Raw genomic sequence first — 22,301 nt, forward strand, 5'->3', positions numbered from 1 at the left:
GATCGTTCCTGCTGGGGACCTCGTATTCCTAACAGATCATTCCTTCCTGCTGGGGAACCTCGTATCCCTAACAGGTCGTTCCTGCTGAGGACCTTGTATATTTCAAAGGGGCTGATTACCTCTTCTCATCTTCCACCTGGACGCCGACAGAGTGGTATTCCCGCAGGCCTCGGCTCTCCGTGTCCGAATCTGTGGCTGTTTCCACCTAGTATAACACAGAACATCTTATTTTAGAACCACGACAGGGGACCTTGGTGAGGGACTGTTTTTTGTGTGTGTTCATTTGCTGTAATTAATTGCGCATGTAATTAATACAGAGTTCCACTTGACCCAGTAAAAATCACAGAGAGAGGGAAATGCATTGTACTGGTGTAATTACATTGCTACTGCGTTTCATCAAAGTTTACATAACTCCTTGAACTCAGTGTTGTGCTCTGATCTCTTAAACCTATGCAAATACAACTGCTTAGCTCAGCTAAGGCAAGAAAGAGGCTTTGTTGGGTTGCATTATTATAGGGCTGAAAAGCTCCTATCACACCCTACAGTGGAGAAAGTAAGTACAGCACGAACCAGAGCTTGCAACAACATAAGCAATTTAATGGAAGTATACTGGTGGCGGTATCCACATACAAAAACACACGGAAAGGACTTTCAGTGTTTACCGGGGATATTGAGGCAACGTCTCTGACTGTTCCCACCTGCAGGTGTCTCTTGTTTGCTACCAGGACTGTGTGCGGCAAGGCCATGTCAGAACACAGCAGAGACTGCATTTCCCATGGAGTCCTGATCGTGGTTCTCCTTGCCAAAATCTCTCCCAAACCCAGAAAGCATTTCAGGACCACGAGCAGGGACACACGAGGGAACTCTGAGACACTCCGTTTTGTGGAAAACAACAACAACAACAACAACAACAACAACAAAAACCTCTCGGTGCGAAAAGTCTGTGAAACCAAAGGTTAGTTTAATCGTAAGTATTATCCTGGCTATGCAAACATCCCTTTCCTTTTTCCCAGAAAAGATTACTTACTATATCAGTAGGATTTTGACCCCAATCTAAAATGCCACAGCTAAGTTGTAAAACACATTTTTTTTTCTTAAAAGTATTAATGATTGCCACAAGGGTAAGATATAACCCATTAAACAAACAATTGTGACATTCTCTTCTGTGATGATGAGAGACTGTTGTTGTAATTTGTGGCTGTCCTATGGCTGAGCTCATACCATCGAGGGCCAACTAAATTTGTGGCAAAGAGAAATAATGATCTTGATAGCTGATAATTTGTTTTATGCTTACCCCGCACCAGGCCCTGTGCTAAGAGCATAGGAAGCATTATTGCATGGAGTGCCCACGATACTCCTGCTGTTACTTCCTGCCACACTGGACAGCTGAGAATCAGAGAAGGTGAGAAACTTGCCCAGGGGTGCACAGCTCACTAGGGCAGAAGGAGGGTTTACACCTGAGTCTCTCTGACTGCAGCACCAGGCTCTTCCTAATTGTTTGCGGCCGGAATAAATCCGGCTGCGTGAAGACTCTGGCACCCCCAAGAATCACCGAGAACACCCCCTCTTACTGCTGGAGTCCCGAACACGTACACACAGGTCGCACCTCCTTTGTGTCGCGTGGTTTGACATGGGGTGACCCCCAGGGGAGGGACACTGTTGAATCAAAATCCTATCCCCGCTGCTGTCTCTCCTTCCCTCTCCAGTTTTAAGGGGGTCATGGCTTTGATGAAGTTCACCTTCCTGGTCGTGGAGACTGTTATCACTATTATCTTACACAAAGGATCACAATAAAAATTAAAGTATTGGGAACATCGTCCCCGTCAGAGCAAACAGAGCTGCCTTGTGTCTTATCTGCTTGCTACTCCGTTTTATGAACACGACCTAATTTATCTGTAATCAGTCTTCGCTGGAGGGGTAATGTGCTTATTTCTAGTTTTCTGCCATTATTTATGCTGCTGCTATAGATATGCATCTGCACGTGTGTGTGTGCTTTTGTGACTATTTTCACAGCACGGGTGATTTCTGGGTCAAAGGTATTACTATGCCTGACGATTTTGGTCGATGTCGTCGAATGTGATAGACTCATAATATGGGGGAGATCACTGCGTACATATACTTTTAGAAAGACTTTTGTAATGGAAAGAGCACAGGGTTTTATCATCAAGATGTTAAGAATATTTGCTTCACTTCTACTTTAGGATTTTGGTCTACCAAATTACCTTACTCTGGCAAACGTGTGAGGCGTTCGTCGTAGCGGTAAGGTGAAACACAGCGGGTAGTCATGGAGGAGAACGGTGACATGGGGTCGGGTATGATTTGCTCAAGACACAGAACGCTATGCAGCTGCGACACGGAAGATGCTTATGGTCCAAGGCACATTAGCAAGTGGCGTGAATGGTGCAGTCGGGAGCTGTGTGCGTACACACGAAACACGCACATATTCACGGGCATGTGAACACGTTGCATAAGTGACTAATGCATACAAGCAGACAGTAAGACATCTTCTCCCCTTGTCCCGTCTGCACATCCCCTCCACTGGACCCCTCTTACGTTCCTAGCAAATGAGGAGAGTACAGCTTCTGGAGTCAGGTTCTGCTACTGCCTGGCCCTGTGACCCTCCGGTGAGTCTCTTAGATTTGGTTGAATCTCTTCTTCCTCGTCTCAAAGATGAGGGGACATCGGACACTTCATTTAATTGTAAAACGCCACAGGAAGCCAGAGTCACGGGTGCCTGTCCACAGCAAGTGTTAACGCTCTGTCTTCGCACCTCAACTGTTAACAGTCAGGTGTGTGTGATATGGACATTAAATTTGAGGAATTTCACAGATTTACAGTGGTTGTCACGTGTAACTTTCTTGAGGGAAAAACGTAGTTATCCCTATTTTCAGAAGGTAAAGGCTGAGGGGGATGGTAAAATCATGTGTCGCCTGGATGAGCTAAATACTTATCCATTTTGGAAATCCTGGGACCAGAGACCCTTGTATAGATGGAAAAAAAAAGCAAATTTAGGACACAGAAAAGGAATTACTACTTTACACAGTGGGAAGGAAATGAAAGGAATGTCTTCCCAAGAGGAGACTCTGGCTAGAAGGGTCGAGTGAGTGATCTTAAAAGGTTTGAGAACTATAGACCGATGTTCATTTTCACAAGACCGGCCGTGGACTAGGCTTCGAGAGGAAAGCTGTATTTTAAGCGAACTCTTTCTGAAGGGCTCCCTGATGCACGGGGACAGACGCCTCCGCAGTCACCGCAGTGGGTGGCGAGTGCCTTCACGGAAGACCGACCCAGCTCTGCGCACCCCGCAGCGGCTCTCCCTGCGTAAGGCCAGAGCACTGGGAGCAGAGCCGTGTGCCGTGGGGAGAGGCAGGGAGGGGGACTTCTAAATACGGTCCATGCTGTTGCGTGCGTGCGTGTGCACGTGTGACTGTGTCCGTGTGTGTGTGTGTGACTGCGCGAGTGTAGTGTGTATGTGCAAGCGTGCACGTGCATGTGTCTGTGTGTGCATGCACATGCCTGGCTGCACACGGGAGCACACACGTGTGCATGTGACCGTGTGTGCTCCAGCAGGTGCACAGTGAGTCTATGTGAACACACACGCACGAGCGTGCACACAGCACACGCACGAGCATGCTTGCACATGTGGGTGGGTATGAACACGTGTGAGTGTGCGTGTGAGGTGTGAGCCCACGGGTGCGCGCGTGTTGAGTGTGCATGCAGGTGTGTGCAGACACGTAAGCACAAGTGTACACAGGAGTGTGTGTGTGTGTGAGCGTCCAGGCACACACGTGTGAGCATGTGCATGTCGGGGAGTGTGAGCTGGACGGGAGGCGGCCCCCGTGTGCCCTGGCCCCCGTCTCCTGCACGTAGGGGTTTGTGGGAAGTCGGCTGACGAGCTGCTGTCTGAGCCCCGCTTCCCCAGGACCCAAGAGAAGGGTCCAGGCAGGCAGCCGGAACGGCCGTGGGCCGCGGCTCCGACGGCGCGTCTTTGGCGGCTAAACGCGGATCGCTTCCGCTCTGCCTTCAAGACCTGGCGCGCGGCTGGGCAGGCGCACGGGGGCCGTGTCTCCCTCGGGGACCTGTTCCACGCCCAAGAGAGAAACGTGATCTGCCGGCCTGCCTGCCGGGAGAGGCTCAGCGCAGCTCTGAGAGCAGATGGCGGGGTGGGGGTGGGGGTGGGGGGCTTGCGGGGACGTGCGGCGGCTCAGGCTGGCGAGGGAGAAGTCCGCGTCGGCGGGCAGACCCACGCTCGCTCGGCCGGACGTTTGAGTGGAGTAACGAGGGGCCCGCATCGATGCCGCCGTCCCGTCCCACAACCCGGGGCTGCAGCAGACCGTCACTGCTCGCGCATCCGGCCGGGACAGCTGAGGCAGGGGGCCTGCGCGTGAAGCCGAGCCGTGCTGCCCGCGGACAGGAGACACCTTGCGAGGACTCACAGACACAGACGCAGACGCACAAGCGGAGAAACCCCGTGGTGACGGACCAATCACAGACACGAACAGAAAGGGACACGAAGGAGAGAGGCACGCGTCACCGTCCGGGGAGGGGGGGGGGCGGGGCTGGGGGCGGGGCGTCACGGTACCGCCCCCTCCCGCGGCTAAGGCTGCGGAAGGCCTGGGGTCCTTCCCCCAAACCCGCAGAAACGGCGGAAAGACGTCGTGCGCTGTGCGTCGTCTGGTGTCCTCGTGCGGACGAGAGCCCGCCGTGCTTGTGGGAGCGTGGTCGGCGGTCAGGCGGGCCTCCCCCCGGGAGCCGGGCCGAGCGTGTGCCACGCTAGCCTCCTTCCTCTACGGGCGACGGGGACAGACCGGGGCGGACCGTGCTCGTCCACGCGAGTCGCAGGAATCGGGCCCGGTGAGGCTCGCAGAGGGCACCGTGCGGCCCTTCCCTCGATTCTCCCGCAAGGCCCCCCCTCCGTCCTTGGACGCTCACGGCCGTGTACCCGGAGGCAGGTCCCGGGCCCCCGAGCCTCAGTCTCCCCGTCGGGAACTTGGGTGTGGTAACAACGGCTCCCGGGGGTGTGAGGTGAGAACGGGCCCGTACCGGGGCGCCAGGGGCACGGCGGCGTCGCGAGCTGCGCCTTCCCAGCCGGCCGGCCGGCCGCTGCTCCGGGCCCTCGGGGGTCTGTGGGGTCTTGCCCTCCGCTTAAGTGGCCCCCTCACCCCTTTTCCTGGTGCTTTGCTCTTTGAGTGAGCTGCCTACACTCCCAGCTGTCACTTCTTTGACTTATGTACGCTAAGACGGGTTTCTGTGACGACGTGTCCTCTTGGCTCCTCTGTTCTTTGGTCTGACAACTGCCAGGTTACAGGCTCACAGGATATTGTGCATTTTTTCTGCCACAAAACAGAGCTGAGTCCAGCACACGCGCGCACTCACACTGGTTCTCACGGACCACTCGGCCACCGTCACCCGCACGCCACTTATCAATCCGACATTTACCGAGCACTTGCTATGTGCCAGGCGCTGTGCTAGGCGCTGGGGTGTGAAGAGGGGGAGGGGCAGCCCTCCCAGACACGCGCTCCGGGGGCGGCTGCAGCAAAGGCTTCTGGGAAGCGGTTTACGCGGGAACCGCGGGAAGCAGTGAGTGGTGGCAGCGGGAGGAAGAAGGACGTTCCCGCAGAGGGAAGGCGTGCTTGCGAGAAGCACAAAGGGCCACGGGGCAAGTAAAAGTGTGGGGGCTTCTGGGGGGGGGGGGGTGTGAGGCGGAGGCGGGAGGGGGCACTGCCGAGCGGCCGGGTGACCGAACGCGACACGTGTTCCTGCTCTTAGCGGACAGTGTCAGAGGCCGACGTGCCCCTCCTTGTCCACGGCTGGCGTGGGCAGCCAGTCGGAAGCCGGTGGCAGGGGAGAAGGCCAGAGGGTGCGGGGGCGCCCGGGGGTGTGGAGTCAGCCTCCTTAACTCGGGGACCGCACACGTCTTCCCTGGAGACGTGACTTCAGAGCCAGGACGGCCAGGGACCCCGGAGCCCCACGTCCCACCGCTGGGGCCCCGGCAAGCCCGTCGACTGCCGCGTTACCGGCCCGGTTTGAGCCTCATCTTTGCCCTCGTCAGAGTGGCGTTAATTGCACGTCACCGGGGAGGCGGTCAGCGGGGAGCACCTAGCATAGCGCCTGGCATATAGAATCAGGACAGAGAGAGGTGACAGAGCGTTTGTATGAATAATCCAAAACAGGGAGAGAAAATAAAAATTCATGCGTACTTGGCTTTGGAGTATATCTTGGTACTTACATCTGACCTTGGGTATGGCTGATGTTCTGGGAATTCAGAATCCTAAACAAAACAATGAAGCCACAGTGTGGAGACCTGGTTCAGACGACCTAGTCGAGCGGGCGGTCTCCCCAGCCTGCTCTCCCGTGTCCCCGGGATGCCCGGCACGCGCGGCCCGCGGTCGGGGCTCCGTTCACCCTCTCCCTGGCGGCCAGGAAGTCCTGATTTTACAACTTCCGGCTGCACACAGGCTGAATGGAGGCGAGCCGCGCTGGCAGAATCTTGTGGGGACAGTCGCCGAGGCAAGACAGGGTCGACGTGAGGGTGACCTGTGCCCCTGAGTGAAAGGGGGCTCCTGGGTCCTCACCACGTGCCTCCCGCCCCCTGCCCGGAGACCGCGGCACCCTGTGCGGGCAGCGCGTCGGGATCTCGGGCGGGAATTGGGGCCTCGGGGTGCCGTGATCCCTCGGTGGTCTGAAACTACGGGCCTGGCTTTGCCTCCCCCACTACAGGCCCAGAGCGCCCCACGGCCGGCGCACAAGCGCCTTCTGGGGGCCGTGACCTGAGCAGCTGTGGGCTCGCCTCAGTCTTTGTTCCTTTTACCGTTTTATTCCCAATGCCCTTTCCCCCCACTTAAGTGTTTGGCCAAAAGACTGGAAGGCTTTCAAAACACCAGGGTCCACCAAAAATACCATCCTTCCGAAGCATCAAAATGAGCTGTCTGCACACTCTCTAAGCGGCCGGTGGCCCCTAGAAACTGCCCTGGGGGGTGGGGGACCCAGGGTGGCAGGGGCGGGTGTGAGGCGGGGGCCCCAGCTGCCCCCGGGGGGGGGGGGGGGGGGGGGCGCCGGGCTGCAGACTTGCAGGCTGCGGTGCGGACGAGCTGGGCCCGGCTCTCGCGCTCCCCGCCAGGGCCCCAGGGCGGCCGGGCGCCGTGTGTCAGTCTACGCTATTCGCAGAGCCCGCTGAGCGGGCGGCAGAGAGAGTCTACCTGGATCCCGATGGAGGAGCGCCGGCTCTTGAGGAAGTCTTCCGCCTTGGACACCAGGACGGCCTTGTCGCTGGTCCGCGTGGAGCCGCTCTGGCCCTCGGCAGCGAGGCGCTGGGCCGCGGCCGTCTCCAGGGCGAGGCTCATGGCCTTGTTGCTGTCCAGACTGTCCGTGGAGTTGTAGAGGCCGCGGCCATCCTGGGGCCACGGGGACGCCCTCTGGGCGCGGCTGTCCTGGTAGGCGTCCTGGGTGGACTCCGTGCTACTCTGCGCCGTCACCGAGATCAGGGGCTTGGACGTGGTGCGCGGGGGCACGGGCGGCGGGGTCTTCTTGTAATTCGCGTACGACACGGCTGCGAGGGAAATCAGAGTCCCATCAGCAGAAGCACCTTCCCCTCCCCCGCCCGGAAACCGGGTCCCCCGTCCGCCCCCCTACGACCCGCCGGGCCTTTCGGAACCCGTGGCCTAAGAAGTAGCGCAAACCGTGGGGGGAACCGCGTGCTCACCGAGTCCGCACAGATACACTCGTAACAGAGGAAAAGGGTGAAGCCCCCCCCCCAAATGCAACAATGGCGGCCGGACTAAGGGAGTTCTGACTCAGCAGGACAGACGGCGAGCATCGTGGGCAATGCTCGTGTCTTCGCGCCCCGCTAAGGAGCACGACACGCTAAATTATGTCCAGATGAAGGAGGAATGTACTTGCAAAGAAAACCTGTGTACAGAAAAAAGGTTAGAAGCACAGAAAACCTTCGCCAGGTCATCATCGAGGGAAAGCGTGGTTGACCGTTCTCTCCTCCGCTTCTGTGTTTGAGGAATGTTTGCGATGAGCAAGTTCTATTCTTCCAACGGACACGAATGTGATCTGAGAAGCTTGCTCCCTGTAAGGACATGCTTACTGGGAGTAAGCATAGACGTCGGTGGAGAAGGGACACCGGGATCCCAGATCAACCCCCAGCCCAAGCCTCGCTCGCGTGTGTGCCCCTCACCAGCCGCCCTTCTCCCCCTGTCCTTCACATCGGGCTTCTCCACCCCCAGCCACAGTCAATCCACCGAAGAATACAGACGTATCTGGACGTGGAGTTACACTAAATGTCTCTGAACTCATTAGACACCTTTGCCGGGCTCAGTGTGTTACTTATTTTTCAAGTGACGACGAACTAGTCCTTTTTCACACGATTGTGTTTTCCATTACAGCTGATGATTTTCCTTTTTTAATTAAAAAAGTTTATTTTTGAGAGACAGAGACAGAGTATGAGCAGGGGAGGGGCAGAGAGAGCTGGAGACACAGGATCTGAAGCAGGCTCCAGACTCTAAGCTGTCAGCACGGAGCCTGACATGGGGCTCGAACCCACGAACCGTGAGACCATGACCTGAGCTGAAGTCGGACGCTCAACCGACTGAGCCACCCAGGCACCCTGATGATTCTTCTTTATGTGGAAAGAAGAGCCCACAGGAATGCTTCTGAAACAGACTCCTTCACCACGGTGCCGTGCAAAAACGCACGCACGCGGTCCATAGGCAGGTGAGGGCTGCTGTGTGCCCGGCTGCATGTGCATGGGAGCATCTCTTGGGGAGCACTTGGCATCCCCCCCAGGGGGGAGAAGACTGGGCAAGTTTCACCTACGATTTTCAGAAGCTGTCCTGAGTCACCGTCCTGCTGCGGCACTTGGGAGCACAGGATTTCCCCTGTTCTGTTCCTGAGGATTTCAATGCCCTTCCCTGTTCCCTATCCTCTCCCCCAATTACTGCTTAATCTGTGTTAATGGGTTTTCCTAATAAATAAAACCTCAGATGTCATTCCAAATAAAAGTCGGCAAATGACAAAATAAAGCGAGTTTGTCACGTCAGGATGATCTGAGTTTAAAGGCATCAAAACTGCACATGAAAATTTATGAAACGGACACATGTTTAAACGAATGCATCAAAAGAGACTCTGGAAGGTAGGAAACAGATGGAGGGAGACAGTTTTTGGAAACACAGGCTTTGAACTCTGTCTACACAGAGGAGCATCTAAAAATCACCTTTCTTATTTTAATGATTTCCCCCCTAATGTGGATCAAGCTCTAAAGGAAGATTATTGAACACGGACCATACTCGAGGCGTTATTCTAGGAGATTCAGACATGCACGCAGTATGGTTCCTGAGCTCAAACACAAACTGCTTGACGTGTTGAATATAAGGGTGCGGGCCTCGGGGGTGGAGGCTGTTGGTGCCTTCTCTGCACCGCTGGGCACCGTTCCCTGTCCCGGGACATCCCTCTCATCTCGTGTCCTGGGGTCACCTCTGCCGAACCCCTGCCTTCCCCGGAGGGCTTGGACATCCTCCTCTGGGAGTGTCCCGCCCTTGCTGTCAAAGTGGCTGAAGTGGCTAGGTTGGTGGCAGAGGGCTCGGTCTCCATCGGATCTCAGGGAGTCACAAGGGCGCTCGCCCCTGCACCTACCCACTGACGTGTGGTGGGTCTGCTTGGGTCTCTGCCTGTGAGACGCTCACTGCAGCCGCCTGCCCTCTCCCGCCCTCCCTGTTCCTTCTCTTCCTCTCTGGCTCCCACACCTTCCCTGTCACTAAACTTCAGAGGCCACCAAGCCCTTGCTCTGCTGGACTTTACCTCCTTCCCCGCTCACCAGCCGCCTCTCAGCCCCATGCTCCTGAACCCTGCGCGGCTCCCTCTCGGGTCTGTAGGGATCCACAGGAGGGTGTCTATGGGACTCACCGCAGATCAGCGGGCAGGTATCTGCCGAGGGCACCGTGGGCCACGGTGGGGCTGCTGCCGGGGAAATCCACAGAAGTGGGCCCGCTGGCCCCACGGGCCACGGTGTTCAACCTCAGAGCTGCTAGGAAGCCCCTCCCCCCGGCCCCCGCCCCCAGCTCCGGCCCCGGCCTGCAGCCTCAGCGGAACCCTCTGTGTGCGGGTACCCTCGCCTTGGCTGGCCCTCCCCCCGCTTCCTGGCCACCCTCTTTAGAGGCTTCTGCAACAGGTGGTCGGCGACAGATGCCTGGGTTCGGACCCCAGTGCAGCCTGCTAGCGGCCGGTGGGACATTCGGCAACAGCAATTTTAACAAAATCTCGCGCATCTGCCAAGTGGGGATAAAGCAGCCCCCGTGCTATGATTTGTTTCGAGGATAAAATGTGTGAGCACACTGATGGCACCTGGACCGGCCTGCGCCCATGTGTGCTGGCTGCAGTCCTTTGCTGTGTCCCGTCCCTCCTCTGTCCCACAGTGTCTGCCTCCTCCCGGAGCCAGCCCGTGCCCCACCCTTCTCCGTCCTGACCTTCCTCGACCTAAACTTTTGTTCTTGATCCTTAAACAGCCCACTTGAAAGGGTCCATCTCCCCTTGGGAGATCACATCCAGCCTTTGTCTATACCGTGTCCTCCTGTGTCGCTGCACCTCCCCGCCCCCTCACCTGCACCATCTCCACCCCCCTCACCTGCACCTTCCCCACCCATCGCCCCCCTCACTGCTTCAAGGGCCTCCAAGGACAGCATACAAAGGCCCACTTTCAAGTCCCCAAGCCTGTGACTGTGTTGAGCCCCATTTCCCCTCTCACATTTACTGTTGGATGACTTCATCCTATGTCTCCAACACGGCGACACATCCCCTTCCGGGCTTCAACTGTTGCCCCTGACTGGCCCCAAAGTCACACCCTCCTGTGCTGCAGTTCCCATTATGGACGGGGACAGCTTCTGGTCTGCGGCCCAGTTCTCTCAGACTCAGCACTCAGCTCTCTCTGTGGCTCGTCTGGCGCAAGGGCACCCCTTGGGTTTGTCCTCCAGACGGGACAGTGATCCTCCCTGGCCCCAAGCCAGTCTCGTGCAAGCTTCCTCACTGCCGTCTGTGAACGGACTCTGGTCTGCTCCCCTGGCTTCGTGCCCGTGCTCCTGAGTCTTGAGCGCGCCATCCTTCCTCCTCGTGGCTGTTGCTGGCCTCAGTGATCACCACCCTCTCCAGCCCATCAGTCCTCTGGATCACACGTGGATGCTCCACAGACATCGCTGCAGGTGCCCCACGTGGCGCCTGTCTCTCTCAGGCTCTCGCCTCCTTCCTTTTATTTCCATCTTGTGTCTCATACGGGAGGCCTTCCCTGGGCCTCTCCTGACTCTCAGGCCCAGGAAATCTCCGTCTCAGCCATCCTGGCCCCAGGCCTACATCCATGGCAGCATTTCTTTGGGCGAGTGGTAGATACCAGACTCTGAACTTGTTTGTTCCGGGGAGACGTGTGGTACCTGTGATGCCCGGGGCCATGGCTGGCACATAACTGGGGCTGGATGAGCTTATGGAAGAATCCCGTAGCTTTAGGACATGGCCATGGTCTCTGGGGAGAAGACATGGCTGAGGTCCCGGGAACTGTGGGGTCCCTCCCCCATCACCAGGGGCTACGTGGTTTCAGAACAGGTGAACTTCTGTAACAAGTGAAATGAAAACTGCGGAAGACCCACCTTCTTCACGAAGCTTATTTTTGGCGATGGAAAAACAAGCTACGGACATGTTTGTGCTTCTCAAACATTAACACAGAGGAAAATAACTTCTGCCGTCGATAAACTTAGTTTACACGTACCATACAGGTGCATGGAGGGGAAACACCAGTGGGTTCTGAGAGGAGCAAGACCCCAGGGCACAGAGAGGCTTGGCCGGAAATCACTTTGAACATCTGGAGGGAGTTAAGCTGTGAGATGCAGAATCTCCAAAGCTGTGTCGGGTCGGAAATATCTGCTGACCCCGCTGATCCAGGAGGAGGCATGAGGGAGCCTGAGAGTCAGGGGTGTGAGGGAGGGAAGAGCAGGCAGGACTCCTCCCGCCCAAGGAGCACGGGGTATGAGGACTGCCTGCGCTCACAGGGCAATCAGCGGGCAGCATTTGGGAGAAGGGCTCCAGGAAGCGGTCCTGGGGCAGGTTTTTAGCACAAGGGCAAAAGGGTGGAGGTCTGAGTGGGCAGGAAGGGAAGACACTAGTGAATACACTGGCATTCGGGGTGGACCCCAGGCCCGGGGGAAACGGAGAGTCAGAGCAGCTGGACAGCACCCTCAGCAGACGTCTCCACGGGGCTGAGTCCATTTTCTACCTGATGCTGTGGGTGGACGCAGGGCTCAGATGGGACCCGGTCAGATCTGCTGACGGCCAAGGCCCCTGCAGGGAGACCCTGGGGGAGCCCGGCCACCAGGCCTCGGCAGCTGACGCTTGCTCCGGTCTCTGACGGATCACAGCTCGCTCTGGAGGCCGGCGGCACCCACTCTCCTCGGGAGAGTGTGCCGTCCTATGTCAGCGGGCCGCTCCACTCTGGCAGCCACAGGGCCCTGGACCAGGGGTACGGATGCATCAGCCCAGGGGAGGCTGGAGAGGGGCCAGGCTGTGCTTGTCTGTCCGTCTGAGCGGAACCGAGGTGCAGCGGAAACGTGCAGAGGCGGGCGCCTTGCCCTGTTCTCGGTTCCATCCATCACCGTGCATTCAGCCGCGGCCACCTGGCAGTGTTCCGCACGGACCACAGGTGCATGATGAGCAAGGGCCGTGCCCTGAGGATTCAGATTTGGGGACTCTCAGGTCCCCACGTTAGACACTTCCGTGTGTTAGCCAGGGCGCTCCGCTGGGGCGGCCTGGCCTCCGCTCTCTGCCAGGGACGTGCTTGATGGTGTCACAACTGGGTGGGCACCAGAGGCCTGCTGGCATGTAGCAGGCAGAGGCCAGAAGAGCCGCCCCCCCCCCCCCCCCCCCAGCTGGGAATGCCATGGTGCTGGGGCTGCAAGTCATCTCCTGCTTCCCAGCGGGTCTCCTGTGCTCGTCCGTGAGATGAAGGGACGCGCCTGTGGGTGGCTCATCAGGCGAGAGCTCGTCATTTCCTTCTACTTGGTTACCCGTGGTGGCAATCCCGCTTCTTCCCAACCTGGATGAGGATTCAGAGTGCACTCCTTGTCCTTGAGGAATTGAGGCGGCCCAGTTAAACATCGGTTTCTCACGAAGCTTCTCTTACTACTACTTCATAATGTTGACGTCTCAGGGTACTAAGTGCGGTGTATACACACGAATAAGAGAACTGAGCGGGTGAGAGCGTGAGGAAGGCTCGCCGAGGGACTATTTCGTGTGACAACACGGACACTGGGTCATTGCTTCCGCGCTGACCCACCCGGCATCGTCCACCTTCTGCAAGGAGAGTCTGTAATGCCCTGTCCCCAGACTGCACGGGGCCGGCAGAAGGTAAGCACGGCCCCCGGGGCTCTGCGTGACACTCAAAGCACACAGGTGGCTGTGCTGTGGCTGACCGAAGAATTGTCCTGACCTGGCGGTAGCGGGGGTGACGATGAAGGACAACAGAGAAACACAGGACTGCGGTTAACAGGCGACGTCGGCTGTGACACGGGCACACTTGTCTTCGCCACGCTGGCAGGAGCTGGAAGGTGCTCAAGAAATCCCCAAACTGGCCACATTCTGCTGCCGTGTCCATCTCGTGGCGCTCAAGGACCGTGACATCCCGGGGCCACGTTCTGCTGCCGTGTCCATCTCGTGGCACTCAGGGACCGTGACACCCCGGGGCCACGTTCTGCTGCCGTGTCCATCTCGTGGCACTCAGGGACCGTGACACCCCGGGGCCACGTTCTGCTGCCGTGTCCATCTCGTGGCACTCAGGGACCGTGACACCCCGGGGCCACGTTCTGCTGCCGTGTCCATCTCGTGGCGCTCAGGGACCGTGACACCCCGGGGCCACGTTCTGCTGCCGTGTCCATCTCGTGGCGCTCAAGGACCGTGACATCCCGGGGCCACGTTCTGCTGCCGTGTCCATCTCGTGGCGCTCAGGGACCGTGACACCCCGGGGCCACGTTCTGCTGCCGTGTCCATCTCGTGGCGCTCAAGGACCGTGACACCCTGGGGTCAGGCACAGCGGAAAGATCCACCCAGGACGTGGGAGCACAGCCACTCCTGGAACCCACTTCCAGCCTGGCCGCTAAATGGTCACAGTCATCCTCAGACACGTCCCTAACCCTACCCCCAGATGATGAGTCTCCCAAACGTATTGAGCGCCATTTGGCAAACCAACTGGACCTCCCGTGTGGGTGGCCTGTAAATAAAAACAAAGTTCCGGAGTGTTTTAACGTATGTCCACGACCACAGGAAAACCTCACGTCGCACCTTCCCACCTCATGATGCTACAGGGGGTGATACGAATTCTCGAACGGGTTTCTGTGTAAAGATGCGCAGGTGAGCAACACGCTTCGTTGAGACGCTGGCTAAGGCTGGGCAGTTCTTCCCAACCTGCATAAGGACCGTGGGCTGCACGCAAGAGCGACTTTCTCTGGGTGGCCAGAGAGAGAGCCTTCACGCTGTGTCGTGTGCCCGCACGCGGTTTGAACGGCCGCTGCGGTGGAGGCGTGGTTCAGCGCCATCAGCGCGGCCTGTGCGGAGCAGCGGACCGCGGAGCCAGCTCGCTGGCTGCCGGAGAGGCTCTGGATCAGCTTCGGCGAGTCACATTCTGAGCGCGTCTGGGAGACTCACGTTCCTCCGCTCGTCAGCACAGCCGACTACCGGGGTGTTCGTTAGGGCTGCTCTCGTCTCCTAGTAAATACTGCAGGAAGTATGTCCAATCTGACGCTTTTCCTGTTGCTTAAAACAAATCGACTGCTTCCAATATAATCACGCATTTTCCCTGTCAGGCCACCGAGTTGATTGTGTAACAACAGAGTCAGCTTGAGGTGTTCTATGGATGGGCCAAGGACACCCCGAAAGCTGGGCCGGGGCAGGGGGTGCAGAGACCTTGCAGTTCCTTCTGTGTGGGCACCGAGGTCCCATGCATTCCAGGCATCGTTTGAGCGGCCATACTGTCAGATCCAAGGTTCCAGTGAACACTGAGCTTGAGCCTGAGACTCTGGCGCCTCCGTGCTCAACATCAAATTGAAGGGAAGGGCAAAAAGACCACAGTCGGCACCAGAGCCTCGCGGAAGCCTGAGGACAGACTGACCCCGGGGTGACAGGGAGGGCTTTCCGGAGGAGATGGGCTTGGGTGGGGTCTTGGCGGAAGGACAGAGCGGGCCACGTGGGAAAGGCACAGCAGGTGCGCCCCGAGGGTGCGCGTTCCCCTGCGTGGACTCTCAGTGCTCGATACCGGAAGCCGTGTGGAGTGGAATCAGAATCAGTGGGTCAGGAACTACCGATAAAACTGCTCTCATTTAAAAGGTACTCTACGGGGGTGGGGTCCCCAGGGGAAAATGGGTGATGGGCACTGAGGAGGACACTTGATGGGACGAGCACTGGGTGTTGTACGTAAGCGACGAGTCCCGGGAATCTACACTGTCTACGCTGTATGTTAGCCAACTTGACAATAAATTATGCTAAAAAATAAATAAATAAAAGGTACTCTACGGTTTACTGTGGCTCTCCCCAGAGGTCTGGAGGCTCTCACTCAGGGGACAAATTGACTAATTACATGAGTTTTCTAGGGATACTATCTTGTTCCTTTTTAAGTGTCAGAGTTTTCTTCGAATTATTTATCTCCAGGGGAAAATATCAAATGGCCATTCTACTATTCTTTCTTCCCCCAAATGGAAAAAAAAATGCGCTTTAACGTTCATACACTTGCCTTGATACACTTTAGTATTTTAGTATCTTGACGTAGTAATGCGGTCCTGGCCGGTGATGCTCATAGCTGGGTACCCTAAACTCGCGGTGGCCGAGCAGTTACAGAATCTTGGGACTCATAGACGAGGACACACCGGCATCTCTCCCACCAAGATTTCTGCAAAGGGAAATTCCGTTTCTAGCTTCCGTTCCGGTCTACTAGAGCTGAACTAACTCTTCCTTGCTTCCGACATACAGTTGGGTAACCGTGTGATCTTGGACAAGTTAAATTCTCTCGGCCTCAGCCTGCTCATCTGTGAAAGGGACTACTCAGGATGTCTCCTTTTGTGCTGCTGTGGGGATGGAAACACACAGAAGGCACGTGCAGACGAAAGCGGCCAGCAAGGGCAGCCGTTGTGGCGTCCGTGCTCAGCGGACAGAAACAAGTGCGAACAGCCACCGCGAACTGGGTGCCATCCCTGCTTCTCTGCAGATTGTTACCAAGTGTCCATAGGGATATTCAGGAGATCTGACCGGGGGTGTGCGCCCGCGACCAGCCCCAGCCGGGGGAGGGGGCTGCAGCAACACCACGCTGAGCACTTCACTTCTCATGCAGGCTTCTGAAAACCTCGCCAGGTAGGCGGCATTTGTATTCCCATCTCCCAGGTGAGAACACAGAGGTTCCAATGGGTTGAATCACTTCCCCGAGGTGAGCCAGGCAGCCGGTGGCAGAACTGGGAGAGAAGTCCCCCTCCAGTTACTGGCGGTAATGAGCCTTTTTTCTTTCTCGGACCACGTACAGAGCTGTCTGATTTCTCACGGCTTGATCTGATTTTATTCCTCCACAGTGCACGGAAGCCCACCGGCATCCTTGCCCGTCGCAAAGGGGACTGGGAGAATCATTTATTGTTTCAGCGAGAATTTCCTCTTAATTTAGTCAGTTCCAAATTTCCGAAAAAAAAAAATCAAAATACGTTTGGCATCGGAAACATTGTAGATTGTCTTCCCACTCTGTGATGCAGATTGTTTGGAGGGACTGTTAACTAATGGGATTAAGACCCAGACAGAGGAAATTAATTGTAATTATCTCTCAATTCTTCAAGTGATGGAAACCAGTGAAAACTATTTTTGGGAAGAAGGCCTCTTATATTTTCTTCATCGCCTAATGAGAGATTGCCGTGGTTCACGGGAAGTTCGGAGGGGACGCCGAGAACGTTAGAGCGTCCACATCACAATAGCATGGGAGCACAGCCACACGAGGTTGTTTCTGCCCTCCGGCCAGTCACCCTTCTGGCAGAGCACGCAGGTGTGGCCTCCTCTTCAGAACTGAGCACGGGAAAGTCTCGTTCTCTGGTCTAGCTGAGTAACAGTGGTGTTTAATGATTGTCCCGTCTCAGCACCGACCGGCCATCTGGATAGAGGGAGATGATGCTGTCACTCTGCTGGCATGTGATTTGCGGTCACAGGGCTGGGACAGCAGGTGCCACTGCCGGCCGAGAGACCCAAGCCCAGCCAGCTCAGACCACAGTGTTCTTTGCTGCTTGAGTGTGAATAGGAAAAAAAAATCCTTGAACGCATATGAAAAGATTTCTGTTTGTACAAAGTTTTTGTGGAAATAGCTCACATTTGGTAAACTTTTACTAAGTCTACACAGTATTATTATTTTTGATGTGGATCACTGTGTTTAATCCTCCTGAAGTCCTAGGAAGTGGGAACGGGTTGGCAGCTCTCAGCCCCACAGATAGTCAGTGGATCCCTGCAGCCTCGCTGCTGGAGTCTGTGAGCGGCCATAGCGAGGGGGGCGTCTGCCATCCTCTGGGACATGCTCCGCGAAAGTGCCCATGGTGACTGCCCGCCAGAAGATCACTTCCCTCGGGACATCCAGGATGGTTACCGGAGGGCCCGGGGAAGGTTCTGGGGGAATAATTCAGGATCTGAGGAACCCACACCCCCACGCAGAAGAGACACATGCGCTGGTGGGACGTTGTTAAGCCCTGAAAATACTTATACTTGTCCACGTGATTCCTTTCTAAGGGCCCCATGAGAAACCCACCATAGACTTAATAGAAATAAATGGTACTTAATGTTTTGAGAGTAACAAATACTGTATAAATTAATATCATATGAGGAAACAGATTTAGAAATACACATAAAAACTTGCAGGCACCCAGATATCAGACTTATTATCACATGTTAGTACGGAAGTCAATGAGATTTGCATTTTAAGGCATAAGATAGGCCTTTCGTGTGCATTTTCAAAGTCCCTACAGCCTCTCCCAGTGGTTCTATACCCATATGCGTGTTCCCCCAGAGGGTCCTGAATGGGAAGTTTAGTATTCAGAACAGTAAGTTGCTTTTATATTCCTGGTTAATTGAATGCTTTTTAATTTTATAAGTTAAAAATTACCTATCAGTCGTGAGCTTTTGGTAAATAAAACTGCAGTACATACAATATTTTAGGTAAATAAAGTAATATTGAGACAGAATTTTTTAAAAATGGAAGTAAATCAGTATTTTCATTGCTACATCGATCTGCTCTAGTGACAAAGATTTGTTGGTACCTACGATCTTGTGGGCTAGAACTGTGTGGCCTAAATGGTGTGTCGCAGTGAGAATTAGAAGCTTGGAAATATCGTCGAAGATTTAAAATGATCGTCGGATCATGTTACTTTACCGTCAAGAATTAGAATAAATAATTAAAGAAACAATCTTAGCCACTCAAGAAAAACATTCAATTATTCAGCTGGATAGTCTGGGGATAATAATTGACTCCGTTCCGTGTGTGGGAATACACAATTAGAATATACTCACCGGAGCTAATAATTATTAATTATGGGCATTGTTACCTATCATTTTCTATATGTATGTCAGGCAAACCTTAAATACAACTGAGAACTGAAAATTTAATTTAGCAATAAATTCTGCTGAATTCTCTGCCAACAGAGAAAGGTTTCCAAACAACCACAGAATATTTATTTAAATATAAGTGACCAAGTAAGAATTTTGAAATGAAAATGAAATGATTACTTAACTTAGTATCTTAAGGTATCTGAAGACCTGACTACTGTATTCTTTTAAAAAATTGAGTTCAGGCATGATGTCCTTTTGTGTTTAAAAGCCTGTCATGGATTTCTTTCACCACGTGCATAACACTCTGAAAATCTGTGGTTGTTGTTCAAGTGGCTTCCTAAGTATAGGGAGAGAGGTCACTATATATGTTTTCTAATCCAATCACCCGGTTAGTTGGGTTTTGCTCATGTCCCAGAGATCAGGTGAGTTGGTGAGAGTCACCCCCAGACGCGGGGGGCCAGGGAAGGAGGCTGCCCTGAAGTGCCTCCCCTCCCGAGTGCACCGTGCCAACACAGGCCTCTGTGCCACGCAGAAGAGGCTAACCACCTGATTTAATATGGAAGGAGTCATGCACATAATTTCGGTAAAATTCCATTAAATGCAAGTAGTGAGGCCTGATGGAGATTGCCTCGGGTGGACTTGTTCTTCCTGCTTAGAGGTGAATAAATGAGGCGTGTAAAAATGTACTTTCCCAGATACGTTTGGGGTTGAGTTAACCTCATTTGGAAACCCTTTCAAAAGGGACTGCCCAGAGCCCTGGGTGTAAACGGCGGTTAGCAGGGAGGAGAAGGCAGCGGCTGCGGTGCTGACCCTGGCAGGTGCGGGGGGGGGGGGGGGGGGGGGGCGTGCCTACCACACCTGTGTCCGCAGACTCCTGGCTTCCCTCTCGGGCGGCCACATGAGAAAGGCTGCGTGCCAGCCTGCTGCGTCCAACAGCACAGCCACTAGCCACTTTTAAGTGACCTAACTTCTTAGGGCGCCTGAGTGCCTCAGTCAGTTAAGCATCTGACTTCGGCTCAGGTCATGATCTCAAGGTGCCTGAGTTCAAGCCCCTTGTTGGGCTCTGTGCTGTCAGCTTGGTTACCGGACCCTGCCCCAGACGGCACAGCTTCGGGACATGCACACTGGGCTAGAAGATTTTCGTCCCGCAAAACGAACACGTGAGTACGCGTGCAGCCATCTGTTCAACAGATGACTTGAAGCAAACGAAATCAGCCATCAAGATGTGACCTTAGGTCTTCAAAGTGTTGGCTTAGCAAATCTCTGGAAGGAGAATCTGGGGAAAACACCTTCCCGTTGAGGTCCGCTCACGAAGGAGATGCCCTACACTGTGGTGTGGCTGCTGAGTCATCTCAAATGTGGATACATCGTGACTCCAAACACATGCCTACTGACCCACCCACACCTGGCGTCCCCCACACCGTTTCCGAATGCAAGCCAGGCAGGCCATTTGCAAGCCAAAAAGGAAATTTAGAAATTAGCTTTCTATCGTGTAAAGCACAAATGCGTAATCAAGATGAAGTATATCCCACACGGCAAGCAGCACCGGTCTGTCCGAACGTAATAGCCACACTTAAACTCACCGCCCTCCGTTAATTAGAGCTTCAAAGATAACAGCATAAAAAGAATCACAGCAATCAAGTCCACGAATGTCTAAATGAGAGTCTGGATGTTGGAGAAACTAAACTTTGAAGGCGAAAGATTCAACATAAAAGATGAAAGCTATTTTGACACTTTAATTAACGCCAGTCTCCAAACATAAGTGTAAATCAAGCAGGACGCAGAAGCCATATCCACACCCACAGACAGCGGTTTCCCTGAAGTTACCAAAATGATGTGGGCCGCCCAAGTTCTGGGGCAACGTTGATGGGCTGGCAGCGAAGACATCTATTTCAAAAGTGTTAATTGGCAAGAAATTATAGTCTAACCAGCACTTAACGTCTCGTAGACAGGAACATAGCGATGACAGCCGTGTCACCGTCCAAGGCACTTCCTGTGTTCGTTTTAAATATTTAAAATTCACATTACATAATGAGAACTTAGATTTTCCGCAGAAAATGTGTGTGTATTCATTTCCACTTGGGACGTTTAATTGTGAAAGCCGTCTACATTAAAGTCGCACCGGCACGACATTTTTACTGTAAAAATTTGGAGAGCGGGGAAAGATTCTCAGACGGCGTTTTGTTTGACAGTGAAATTGTGGGTTTTCACACCTGCACGTGGAAACAATGGTGTGTGGCTGACGGCCTATCTCAGTTAATATACCCAGAGGCGCTGCTGTCTCTGTTCAAGGAAAAGAAAACGACCTTCCATGAAAAAGTTACTAAACCGATAAGGCAAATGCCATCTGCAAGCGTAAAAATAATACATGACTTGTGACTTGCTCACACTTGTGGGTGCTCAGTGAACACGTGCTAAACACTGCCCGCTTCCCCCCAGAACGGTTCGGTAAGAAAGTCGGAAGGCCCCCACTGCATAGGTAGGGGTGACATACTCACAACCTCAAGGTGACTGTAAGGAAATACGGTCATCCATCCTGAAACACAGGCCAGGCCTCGACAAGTGCCTTCTGCGCGCGTCTTGTTGACAGTGAACGGTCAGGTGGCCGATGTCGGCCGTGCCAATAAACCAGAGCTCCCCGGCCAGGGGAGCTTCTTCGTGAGCTTCCCAGCCGCTGAAATCCATCGGCAGCATTGGTGTGAGCTAGCCGAGCACGCACGGCGCGTGCGGCCAGACAGCTGGCGGGGCACAGGGCACTGAGGGGGATGGTGAGCTCTGTCGCCTGAGCCGGACCTCTGTCCGGCGGCTCTGTCGGGGGGAACAGAGTCCGGGGGCTCTGTTCTGGCACTGCCGTCAGGAGCCCAGGGGCTTCAGGGCATCCCAGTCGCCCGACAGACTCACAGACCCGGTGCAAGGAACACGGACGGTGCAAACACGAGGTTGTGTGCAAGCCGGTCAATGAAATGCCTGCTCCAAATCGACCCTGGTAATGGTGCCCTGGAGAGCACAACGGAGGGGCACCTGGCACAGCCATCTGGCGTCCTCCACGGCCCCGCGGCGAAGGCACATGGAGAGAAAGGCCGGCATGGAAACTGCCAGAGGAGTCGTCAGGGAGCACGGCCTCCAGACAAGGGCACGGAAGGGAAGGTGTGCAGGGGCCCGAGTGGCGAGGTGCTGAGCTTTCCGGAAACTGCTCCCAACACTTCCTCCGTTTGCCGGCTGACTCCCGTCCCTGTGTCCCCCTCGTGTGTTATCCTTCACTGAGGAGAATAACCTGACCTTGCCTTCTGGAACTGGAGAAACAGTGATGCGATTCTGGGGTGAACCCCAGAGACGTCCTCCAGGGGAACCCAGGCAGGGGGCTTCCGTCACGACTGTGTCCCTGACGTGGACGCGTCACCTGCAACACGCCAGCTGTCAGGACACTACAGAACAGACTGTGTCCCCCCGTCCCTGCTCTCCTGGTGGCTGTGCTCTCCCAGGGGCGGGGGTGATACGCCGAACCAAAGCAACATTACAAATATACATTAGATTCTCAGGTCACAGACATGACGTCTCCGGACGGGCTCCAAGTGCAACTTCATTAACATGTTGGAAAACACCACACTGTGTGTAAAACCTGGCCTACTTTTCTGCCTAAACTTAGCGTGCAGTTTAATAGTCCATTAGCACCAGGTGAGTGCAATTATTAAAAAAAAATGAGAAGCGCAAACGTC

The 22,301-nt window shown here is 54.9% G+C and overlaps 1 protein-coding gene across 9 annotated transcripts in view; it reads right to left on the reverse strand.

Annotated features, from left to right (window-relative positions):
• The window catches only part of DLGAP2 (DLG associated protein 2), a 777,915-nt gene that overhangs the window by 22,406 nt on the left and 733,208 nt on the right, over positions 1-22,301 (reverse strand). For 8 of the 9 annotated variants that reach the window (XM_078445207.2, XM_078445203.2, XM_078445208.2 and 5 more), the window contains 3 exons: positions 7,200-7,549; positions 6,230-6,271; positions 120-205 (listed from right to left, as the gene is read on the reverse strand). In XM_078445207.2, coding sequence (XP_078301333.1) covers positions 120-205; positions 6,230-6,271; positions 7,200-7,549 — 478 coding nt within the window. The remainder of the gene's footprint in view (positions 1-119; positions 206-6,229; positions 6,272-7,199; positions 7,550-22,301) is intronic. The other variant, XM_078445206.2, reaches the window with a different exon arrangement.

Source organism: Panthera onca, chromosome B1 (assembly GCF_046562875.1).
Source record: "Panthera onca isolate mPanOnc1 chromosome B1, mPanOnc1 haplotype 2, whole genome shotgun sequence".
In the NCBI taxonomy this organism is placed as follows: domain Eukaryota; kingdom Metazoa; phylum Chordata; class Mammalia; order Carnivora; family Felidae; genus Panthera; species Panthera onca.